Below are 12212 nucleotides of genomic sequence, written 5' to 3' on the forward strand. Positions count from 1 at the left end.
CTCTCTCTCTCTCCCTCTATCTCTCTCTCTCTCACACACACACACACTCTCTCTCTCTATGTATATCTCTCTCACTCTCTCCCTATGTATCTCTCTCTCTCTCTATGTATCTCTCTCTCCCTCTATCTCTCTCTCACACTCTCTCTCTATGTATATCTCTCTCATTCTCTATGTATATCTCTCTCCCTCTCGCCCTCAATTTCTCTCACCTCACTCTTTCTCTCTCTGTCTGTCTCACTTTCTCTCTCACTCTCACTCTCCCACTCTCTTTCACAGTCAGTCTTTCACACTCTCTCTCTCCCTCGATTTCTCTCTGTAGTTATTTCTCTCCTTCCCTCTCTTGAACTACCGTCTCTCTGAGTCTCTCTGTAGTTTATCTCTCTCGCTCCCTCCGTCTCTTTCTCTCTCCCTTCTCTCCCTCTCTGCGTCTCTCTGTATTATCTCTCTCATTCCCTCCCTCCATTTATCTCTCTCTCTCTCCGCGTCTCTCTTATTCTCTCTGTAGTTATCTCTCCCTCCCTTCTCTCTCTCTCTCTCTGCGTCACGCTGTGTCTCACTGTCATTATCTCTCTCCCTCCCTCTGTCTCACTGTAATTATCTCTGTGTCCAACTGTAATTCTCTCTTTCTCTCTCTCTCCCTCATCCAATATCTTCGTCTCTATCATCATCTTTCATTCTCTGTCTATCTATCTCTTGTACCTCTCTAATTTCCACATCTGTGTCTCTGTGTAGTTCTCTCCCTCTCCCCTCCCTCTCTGACTATATCTCTCTCTTGTATCTCCCTACATCTGCGTCCCTATATAATTATCTCTTCAAGTCTTCCGTACATATCTCAAAGACAATCTTCGTCACTATCTCTCTTTATTCTCTTCGCTTTCTATCTACGTCTTTGTCTTTCTCTATCCTGAGTATCCTCTCTCTATCTCTCTCTCTTCCCTCCGTGGCTGTATCTATCTGTAACCGAGCTACGGCGTCGCCTGTTTAGAGAGAGAAAGGAGTAGGGTCGTCGAAAAGGGAGTCTCTTTTCATCTTTCCGGATTGGTGAGAGTTGGGGCGAAAGTATGGCGAGGTGACGCCGCCATGCAGGTCCCTTTCTGAGCAGCAGGAGCTGGGCAGGTCAGCCCGTCATGATATCTCGTCGAGAGGAACGGAAACATATCTTCCTCAAATCTTGCTGGAATCCTCGAGGATCCTCTCCCAGTGAGTTTTCTAGAGAGAGAGATACGGGCATGGTCGTGGTTTCTAGAGAGAGCGATATCCAGGCCCGTATCCCGAAGTGATTGCGGTTTTCCCCTCTCTGACTAGTTGGAGTCATGTTTGGGATCAGAGACGAAGATATGAGGTTTATACTGCAGCAGTTTACGAGGAGAAAAGAAGGAATGTGCGCAGGGTTAGAGACAGGAGACGGAATTTCTACGGGGGGTGAAGAATGAAGAATGAAGAATGCCCCTCTTGTCTGATTCTCCGAGGAGAAATCCCATCGCCATTGACGACCTCTGGCCTCCTCCTGAGCTCCAAAGAAGTCATCATTTTCCGAATTCCCACATCGTGGAGATCGGACGGTCCAGACGAAGCCCGGGCCTTCATTTATCGCTCAATCTTTTGCGCGGCGTCAGAAATGGAAATCCGCATCGCTCTCCCAGGTCGGCTAAGAAGGAGGGGATTTACAGATTGGTCTCTGCCGTAGAATCAGTGAAAAGCCCAGTCTGCTGACTAAGCTCTCCTCTTGACCGATTTCTCACCATTAAAGGCTCTCTCCGTATGAATCGGCAAGCAAGACGGATAAAAGCCCATAAGCTCTCTTCTCTTCTATCTAGGCTGCGCACCTGCCCGGCTTAGGTGCCCAGGCTTTCTTAATAAGGACTAAAGTTTAGAGAAGGGGCTTTGAAGGGGGGCAGCGGGCCCGATGCGAGCCATCTCGCATTAAAACCTCGTAATCATGCACGAGGGGCGCTCCCCCTCACTGTAACGAAGAATGGGCAGCCATTTAAACGCCGTGGGAGAGCTTAGGCGCCGCGGCTAGCGTACATTTCCATGGAGAATGTGAAACCCATGGCGATGGATCGCCAGTAAATGCGCCCGCTTAAGTAATGGGTGGGCTACCAGGGTCCTCGTTTTCGCCTGCCTGCCCCGCTCCTGACCCACGGAGTGTAATCATTCTCTCCCATGCCTTTTCATCCAAGTAACTCCAGTTTGAGCTCCGCCTTTCTCCTCCCCTCCCTTGTCCCTTCCTTCTTTAAGCTCTCTCCCTTCTGTCAACTTCAGTCCTTCTCTCAAAGATATCCCTCTGATCCGCCAATCTCTCTCTTCTATTTACCCATTCAAATACGCCCTCCACCCCCTCAGCAATCTCCATTGAAAAACTCCTCCGTCTTCTTCCTCTCTCGGGCCTTTCCATGGAAGCTCAGAGTTGTCATCAGCCGCACGATGAAGCTAGCGGCGCCGCGGGAGCGGCCGGTAAGAGCAGCTTCCTCTGCCGGCAATCTAGTAGCCGATGGATACCCACTACAGACCAGATCAGAATACTGAGGGATCTCTACTACAATTGCGGAGTGAGGTCTCCCAGCGCAGAGCAGATTCAAAGGATCTCCGCCAGACTTCGCCAGTTCGGTAAGATCGAAGGGAAGAACGTCTTCTACTGGTTTCAAAACCACAAAGCCCGAGAGCGGCAGAAGAAGCGTTTGACAGTCGAAGTCGCCTCCAACAACAAGTTCACTAACCCCCCCCCTATTATCTCCCCAGGTCCCTCTTCTATCTCCCTCTAAGTGTGCTCTCCACACCCTCCCATCTGTCTTTCTCACTCTACTTCTTCCAGGCGGGCTTCAGAGTACTTGCACCTCGCCGGGGCTCTACTTCGCCAACGAGAGAAGTTACGTGGTAAGCTTCTGTAAGAAACTCTTCAGAGATTTTCGTATTCTTTCTTGAAATGACGACAATAGCGGGGTTTTTCGTCAAGGAATACGCCTTCCAAGGAGGGGCGAACGGAGGCTCGACGGGGGAGCAACCCGCGTTGTATTACCACCATCAGAAGACGTCGGCGTACTACTTCGAGCAAGAGTCACTACGCCACCAGGCAGCAGCCGCGCCGCCTCACATTGAAACGCTTCCGCTTTTCCCCGTCCGCGCTGAAGAAGACAACTTTCTCGCCTACCATTTCTCGCCAAGCTATGTAGATCAGTCGCGGCAAGAGGAAGAAGAACGGCGGTGCTTCAGAGTGTTCTGTAATGGCGGCGACGGCGGAGCCTCTCTCGAGCTCTCGCTCTACTCTTACGGCGCCCTTCCTACCACTTCGTCTTAACCCATCTCTCTAATGTGTAAAACTCGCACGAGTCGGCCATTATTATATAGTCTTAAAGGTGGTATAATCTTATCTCGCGGCGCAAGAGTGTAGAGCGAATAATATCTATCCAAGAATGATATCCGTCTTTTTCTCTTACGTCGTGAACGTTAATAACATGCAGAATAAAGATACAGTGACTTTTACTATGGGCACGCAGTCAAACATGTCCGTAGTAAAAATAGGCGCGTGCATGGAGCTGTTCATACGAACGTGTGCGTGCTTCGCCGGCGGCGTCGCTAGACGGCGGTAGCGGACGGTGCAGCATGGATAGCGCATTTAAATGTGATATCTGATGGCGATATGATCTTGTTCTTACGGTGTTCGGCGATTAGACAGCGTGTAATTCAGGAATCTCTCGCCCGGACCATGGAATTCAACGAAGGGGAGAAAAGCTGTGCGGAGAAGGGGGGGAGTGAAGGAGAGATGAACGTTGCCCCGGTGATACTGTTTCTGGGAAACAAGCATTGATGAAACCGTGGAAGGAAATTCTACGAAGCGGCGGGTCAGACGTGCGATTAATCAAAGATGGGACCCCGAGTCAAATCGCCGCCCCTCCGTCTCGCGTGAGGAACATCAAAGGGCAGCCTGCCGTTGGGTCCGTGAAGGACATTAATCCGACGCTGTGCTCCTGTTTTCAAGCTTTTGGGAGGTGGTTTGGCAATGAATAGCTTATGAGGGAGCCTGAACTTATTCATTGGTGCACTCTGTTCCTCTTTCTTTGAGATTTGGGATATCCTTAAATCCCGCGAGATGTACGGGATTCTGTCACTGTGATCGACAGAGCCTCTTAGGAAAAGTATTCAAACGATAGTGGGCTTTAACTATTCCACGAGCCAGATGATCCACCCTTCAATTTCATCATCCATGATCGCCAGGAGCGATCGACGGATGACTGAACCAAATGATTTCAGTCATCCGTAGAGATGACGGATGACTGATGACGGAAGTGGATGGCAGTCTTAGAAGTTGGGGAGACCAAAAGCATCGACATATGGTGATGTTTCAGCAAGATGATTCTTTGATGGAAGGCGACAAGGCATCATGGCTGACAAATAGTTTTCAGATGCTGATGATGACACCTAAGGACAATACAGAGAAAACTGGCTAATGTTCATAACGTTAAGATTATAAGCAGACACTTTTGTGTATATATTTAATCGTATGTGTGAAAATATATGTTTACATCTTTTAAAATATGTTTATGGTAGGACACATCTATTTACAGAGAACTTCAAGAAGATGTATGTGGATATAGATACATAAAGGTAATCTATATACATATTTAATGATATATTTTAGTTAATTTCTGTCTCGACATGTATATTTTTGGGTCTACCTCTAGTTGTATGAACGAAGTCACAATGTCACATAAATGTATACAATTGAAAAGATGGTAGTGCCTCCACAACTACAACTATGCAAATATATACAAAGATAAATATATATAGATCCATATCTAAGTCATTCTACATTTAGATCTTACATTATTAGGTATTTATTGGTGTATATATTTCTGGGAATTGTGGTCTTGATTGAGACAATCTGAATTTGACTGCGCAGCTGAATATCAAACCAAAAAGATCTGAAAGCCAAAAACATCTGCTTTACACATATTGATTCCACCATTTCTTGGTTCCCTGAATGAACGTCTTCAATCCATTCAAATATTCACCTCTAGGTACAATTTTTCAGACGTCAGAGTTCAACATATCATATTGTATTCTCGATACGTGTTCCTAGAAATTTTGCTTCCTTACCATCTAGTATAATTGCAAGTATCATATACGTAATTCTTCACAGAATCATATATGCTTTTACTAAACATTGATGAACCCATACTAATCACACAAGATTATTATGGGTTACCATACCTTGTCATATAAGCATTGAGACTTACTGTTGTATGTGAGCTAGGACGATTCAGAATCTCATGATTAGAGACTCGTGGATCAAAACCAGTACACAATTCCCATCCACCAGGTTTATTTGGTATCTCAATGCTAAGGACCACTTATAAGTAGCAGCATGAGTCAACCATGACTGGCGCTAGGTATAATATCATTCAAGAATCTATATAGATCAATCTAGTAAACACTTTATCCTAAAAGGCATTCACTATATGTCTTTAGTGCATCTAGAATGATGGTAATAAAATCACCATTATCTTATTTCGCGGACTATACATTGACATTTTATTTGTATATTCCAATATCATCCTTATTATCCTTCAAATAGGATTTTTTTAATGAATAAGCGTCAACGCATTATAAATTTTCATAATTCATGTTTTCATTGAATGTTTTTATGGACTCCAATTATAATAATTCATAATCTCAATTTTAGGGTTAAAATTTGTCGTTGGTAATTGAGATTATTCAATAAAAATATATTTAACCGTACTTGAAAATACTTAGTTAGTGATGAGTACGGATCGTCTCCACACTGAACGATGATTAGGGAATTATTTTCTTATACCAGTGATGATTGACGAGAAAACAAGATTGGAGGATGTTAGCTAGTGATATCGATAAAAATTACGTAATTTATAAGTTAACTTAACTTAAAGAGAAGAGGAGTGAGTGATTGAGATGGATATGACGATGAACGACAGTACGAACGAGGATAGTGGTTGGATATGGATTGGTAGGATGGCGAGGATGGAGCGACGAGAAACGAGAGTAAAATGAGAGTGCAAGTTCGATGATAAACCTTAATTACATTAACTATGGCGTTGGGAAAGATACAAGGTAAGGCAATGATACTTACCTTGGATCCTTACGTTCTGTCAGGATTACGGTGATTTACTAGTGCCGGTAAGCTTCTCCTCTTCCCCAATGCTTCTCCCCACACACCCAGGATACAAAGAACACTCTTGATGGATGTCAAAACTCACTATCTTTCAATCATCCCACAAAAGTAGGAAGCAAGTTTAAGATCAATTTTATAATGATCCAGGCCTCTATTTATAGATCAGGGAGTATGGATAGAAAGAGGAGGGGGAGACGAAGCAACGCTGAAGTCAGCTAAATTGGAGTTGTAGATCAAAAGTTATGGCCGTTTGAAGTTGGAGGAATCCTAGCCATTGATATTTTCTCTCTCATCATCATCCTCGTTTTTCGCACCCACTAAGAAGTCAAATGCATCATCTTCCGCGCTTTTTCATCTTTTGCGTGCGTTTGTCTTTTTTCGCGCACGGTCTCCTAGGAGAAAGAAAAGGACAAATAAAGAGAAAAAAATTTAAAAAATGAGTTACTTTTCGGGGATGACGTGGCGGCACGTCAGTGCACACCACGTCATCCTCTCTCTCCTTTCTTCTCCTTTCCTTCTTTTTATTTTATTTTATTTAATCGTATGGACGCGATTGCGCCATGTCACTCATGCGCCAACCAAAATAAGAGGCTCATTTAATAATGCAGCAGTCATCGCTTCACGAACCGCGAGGTGAGGATTGCCTCGTTAATGACTGGCTGTCGCCAATCATCATAAAATGACCTGGTTCCTCGCCTTCGGCAAATCGAACGGCGACACGTGGCAGCGCAAACTAAAATTAATGAATAAAACTAAAAGAAAACGTTTAAAAATTCATCTAAAATAAAATAAGAGCCAAAAAATACATATAAATATATATTTCGACTCATAAAATTCATATCTTTTCAATCGTAATGTCAAAAATTACAGAAAATCATATTTTGTCTCAAAAATTATATTCTTATAGAATCTATTGTTAGGAAAATCCCAAAAAATGTAGAAAATTCAGAAAATCATGCTAAAAGTATATTTAATCATTTTAAGCTTGATAACATGCAAATATGAGTGATTTAATGGAAATAAACATGTAAATATGATCATATAAGGCACTAAAAGTGCATGCTATCAATAATCACATGTGGACTATAATGAATATAATGTATCAACATATATTAACTGAGATGTGAAATGTATGATTGGCTGGTAGGCGACTTATATTTCTGACTTATATACATGTCTATATTTATGTCTAAATTTTCACATAGCTTTATATAAGAGTGCATGTAGAGGGTATAACTTTATTTCTATACGTATTTCCATATTTTTATCGAAAGCTATATCTTTGACTCTATCTTTAACTATATACATACAAATATTTCATATCTACATGGTGTATATACAAACTTAAACACATTAATTTATAGAAACTTATCAATTTAATGATTTTTTTTGAATTAAATGTGGTTAGACCCATCAGTCTTGGAAGACCATATTTAAAAGTGTTATAATGAACATATAGTTCAATATATTATTATGGTGGTCACTCCAAAGAATATCTACTTATGTTACATAATTTATATTTCAAGTTAACATTTGAATGTGTGGTGTATTTACCATTAATAATTTTATGGAATATTTAGATCGCCAATGTTTAGATAATTTTAGTAGCTAAACAATTCAAAATGTCTTAGGCAAGAATTCATGGAATATTTCTTTCAATCTCCAAAGGGCCATTTGCATCTGAATATTCGGGGCGCATGTATCATTCTAGTAAATAATTATAATGGCACAATAACCTTTATTGATCAACCCGTATTATTAACATATAGATTAATTAATTGAACATAAAACTTACTCAATTTACTGATTTAGTTGTCAGCTCATAGGGGGCCAAGCTACACCCTGTTCAATCGATGATATAGAGGAATAGGTCATTTCTTGCGTATGTATAGCCCTCATTTGTGTGAAGCTCCTCGGATGACCTATGGTACAGTCAACAGTCAATCCTAATCAGTCATCCTTGTTAGCACTAATGCGTTGGGGCCAACATTAGCATTCACTACTTTTTTTTGGATCAAATAAACAAAACATTCTTTTTATATTTTGATATCTCTGAAATGATGAATCTTGTTTTTAGGGGGTGGGTGGGTATAGACTCAGAATTTGAAATTTCCGATTCTGAGGAGGAAGAGACAAAAGAAAGAGAGAAACACAAGGAAAGAAAGAGGAAAATGAACGTATAACAATATCCGAAACTTGGGATAGCATTATATTTGCTTAAGCAATTAGGGGTTCTATGTTAGTAACCCAATCGATTCTTAGAAAATACATTGTATTGCCTTCATTGATAATAGCTAAAAATGTTGGCCGTATGTTATTATTCCAATTCCCTGAGTGGTACGGGGATTTGAAAGATTGGAATACAGAAATGCATGTTAAATGCACTTATAATGGTGTTCAATTATCAGAAACAGAATTTCCAAAAGATTGGTTAATGGATGGTATTCAGATAAAAATTCTATTTCCTTTCCATCTAAAACCTCAGCGAAAATTTAAAGGATGATCCCATCATATTGATACAATGAAAAAAGAGGAAAAAAAAAATTATTTTTTAACAGAATGGGGAAGAGAAGCGGAACTCCCCTTCGGTTCTTGAAAACAACCTTCTTTTTTTCAAACTATTTGGAAAGAGCTAAAAACAAAATTCTAAAACTGGAAAAGCATTTTCTCTTTCTCTAGTTCTAAGAGTTTCAAAAAAAATGAGAAAACGGGTTTTTAAAGATTTCAAAAGAAAAAACAATGTGGGTTAACAAAATAGTTCTAGTTATAAAATGAATATTGAAAGAACTTGAAAAAATAATAAACCCAATTTTCTTATTTGGATTTGGGAAAGTGGAAGTACATGAATCGAACACAAATAAAAAAGATTCTATAATCAGTAATACGACTACATTTGAATCAATCATTCGAATTCGATCCATAAATTAGACAAAACATTCACTTATAGAAAAAAATAAAGGATCTTTCTCACAGGACAAACACAATCAGAAATCAAATAGAACAAATCACGAAAGATAAGAAAAAATAGCTGTAACTCCGGGTATAAGTATTAGCCCTAATAAGACAAATTGTTCTGATAAAAATTCAGAATTGCAAAAAAATATTTGGCAAATATTTAAAAGAAAAATTACCCGATTAATATGAAAATTCTACTACTTTATCAAATAGTTCATTGAAAGAATATACAACGATATCCTTCTATGTACCATTAAAAGCCTTAGGACAAATGCACATCTTTTCCTTGAATCAACAAAATAAATGATCTATAAATTATTTACCACAATGAAACAAATCAAGAAGGGATTGATCAAACAAATCAAAATACAATTCATTTACTTTGACAATGCAAAAGGCGCTTTCTAATATTAGTAATAAGAATTCAACTATTTATTGTGACTTATCTTCTTTGATACAAGCATATGTATTTTACACATTGTCACAAGTTCAAGTTAATAACAAGTATCACTTGAGATCTGTATTTTGATATCACGGGACCCCCTCTTTTTCGTAAAGATAGAATCAAGGATTATTATGGGACCCAAGGACTATTTGATCACAAACCAAAGCATAAGAAAGTTGATAAGTTTGGAATGAATGAATGGAAAAACTGGTTAAAGAGTCATTATCAATACAATTTAACTCAAACTCAATGGTCTCGATTAGTACCACAAAAATAGAGAAATAGAGTCAATCAGCTTTGTGCAATTAAAAAAAAGACTCAGTAATATTGGATTCATATATAAAAACCAATCAATTCATTATGTGAAACAAAATTAACACGGAATAGACTCATGGACAGGAAAAAAAGAAAAATAAAAAAAATACAAATATGATCTTCTAGCACATAAATATATGAATTATTAGGGGACTTATATATTTATGCATCACCATTACAAGTAAACAGAGACCCAAAAATTCCATATAATTTCAATACAGAAAACAAGGAAACCCGAATCATTTTATGCACTAGTAGGTATAGATATTAGTGATTATCTAGAGAAGTATCTAGTCTATATGGAGAAAAAAATTGGATAGAAAATATTTTGATTGTTGAATTCTTCATTTTTGTTTTAGAAAAAATATTCAGATTGATACCTGGACTAATATGCATATTGGTACCAAGATTAATAAAGATATTAATGCTGGAATTCATAACTATCCAAAAATTTATAATAAAGATATTTATCCTCTCACGATTAATCAATAAACAAAACCATCCAATAAAAGAAAAACTTTTTGATTGGATGGGAATGAATAAAGAAAGGCTATATCCTCCCATATCAAATCTGGAATCTTGGTTCTTCCCAGAATTTGGGCTACTTTATGATGCATATAAGCTTAAACCATGGATTATACCAATCCAATTTATTCTTTTAAACATTCATAGAACTACCAAAATTAGTCCAAATAAAAACATCAATGGAAATGATCTTAATCTACGATCTAATAAAAAAGAATATCTTGAATTAGAGAATCAGAACCAACAAGAAAAAAAAAACAAATGCTAAGCCAAAGGGATCTAGAATCAAATACACAAAAAGATATACAAAATCAAAAGAAAAAAGAAGATGTTGAAAAAAATTACACAGAATCAACCATTAAAAAACGTAGAAAGAAAAAAACAATTAAAGAGCAAGAAGGAAGCAGAACAAGATTTTTTCCTGAAAAAAATTTCCTTTTTCAATTAAGATGGGATGATTCTTTCAATCAAAGAATGATCAACATTATCAAGGTATATCGTCTACTACTTAGACTGATAAATCTAAAGGAAATTTCTATATCCTCAATTCAAAGAGGAGAGATGCGTGTAGATGTAATGTTAATTCAAAATGATCTATCTCTTACAGAATTGATAAAAGGGGAATATTTATTATTGAACTGGTTTTTCTCTCTATAAAATGGGATGAAGAATTTATTATAAATCAAACCATAGTTATTTCATTGGTCAATAAGAGTAAACAACAATCTGAAACTGATAGAAGATATATAAAAAAATATCTTGATGAGATTCCTTTTGAGAAATCCATTTCATGACATAGCACTATGCTTGTGAGTGAAGATAAAAAAATTATTATGATTTATTTGTGCCTGAAAATATTCTATCTACTAGACGTCGTAGAGAGTTGAGAATTCTAATTTGTTTCAATTCTGGGAAGGGGAATGTTGTAGACGTAGATAGAAATTTGATCTTTTTCAATGAAAACGACATAAGGAACTGTGGACAGTTTTTGAATAAGGATAAGCATTTGAATACAGATCCAAATAAAAACAAATTATTGAAATTAAAATTGATTCTTTGGCCCAATTATCAATTAGAAGATCTAGCTTGTGTGAATCGGTATTGGTTTGATACCCATAATGGTAGTCGTTTCAGTATGTCAAGAATACAGATGTATCCACAATTCAGAATTTACTGATGGTATATTTTATATACTATATATAGATATAATATAGTGTAGTGTGTAGTGTGCGAGTGAGATATGCAATATACAAAGGCCGAAAGATATACACTTATGTTATGTTACATTATGATACGTGATACTGAATTTAATGGCTTATCAACTGAATCTAAAAATGAATCAGGAAAATCCTCTTAGGTAAAATACAAAGAAATCATTCTATTTGTTGAGTACAGAAATGTATTATACCTTTCGATCTGAATCAAATATAATAAATAAAAAAACCAATCAAACTAATTTGATTTGGATAGAAAAAATCGTGTATATAATAGTAAGAGGAAACCATTTTTGTATCTACCAGAAAATGACTGACATTATTTTTTATGATCAGTAAAATAAAAAAAATGGAAAACTCTTTTTTATGGTAAAAAATTCATTTATCTCAATTATTTCGCAAGAACAAGAAAAAAAAGAATAAAACAAAGGGTCTGTTGAATTTCAAGTAGTCAGTTTGACCAAAAAGATACGAAAACTTACTTCCAATTTGGAGTTGCATAAAAAAAATTTCATCTCAGAGGGGTTTACGAATAATCCTGGAAAAACGTCAACGGATGCTGGCACATTTTTCAAAGAAAAATAGAATACATTATAAGAACTTAATTGGT

The 12212-nt window shown here is 37.7% G+C and overlaps 1 protein-coding gene across 1 annotated transcript; it reads left to right on the forward strand.

The window, feature by feature from the left end:
* The first annotated feature begins 1069 nt into the window (after positions 1-1069).
* On the forward strand, positions 1070-3370 carry LOC144715322 (uncharacterized). Its single transcript, XM_078590259.1, has 3 exons — positions 1070-2742; positions 2816-2877; positions 2957-3370. The coding sequence occupies exons 1-3, from the start codon at positions 2397-2399 to the stop codon at positions 3296-3298; spliced, it is 750 nt and encodes a 249-aa protein (XP_078446385.1). The 5' UTR covers positions 1070-2396; the 3' UTR covers positions 3299-3370.
* Positions 3371-12212: the final 8842 nt, after the last annotated feature.

Source organism: Wolffia australiana, chromosome 2 (assembly GCF_029677425.1).
Source record: "Wolffia australiana isolate 7733 chromosome 2, ASM2967742v1".
Classification (NCBI taxonomy): Eukaryota; Viridiplantae; Streptophyta; class Magnoliopsida; order Alismatales; family Araceae; genus Wolffia; species Wolffia australiana.

Coding starts and splice junctions, on each gene's coding strand:
- LOC144715322 (XM_078590259.1), top strand. CDS start 2,397: ATGGAAGCTCAGAGTTGTCATCAGCCGCACGATGAAGCTAGCGGCGCC. Junction 2,743..2,815: donor CCCCCCTATTATCTCCCCAG/GTCCCTCTTCTA, acceptor TACTTCTTCCAG/GCGGGCTTCAGAGTACTTGC. Junction 2,878..2,956: donor CCAACGAGAGAAGTTACGTG/GTAAGCTTCTGT, acceptor TTTTTCGTCAAG/GAATACGCCTTCCAAGGAGG.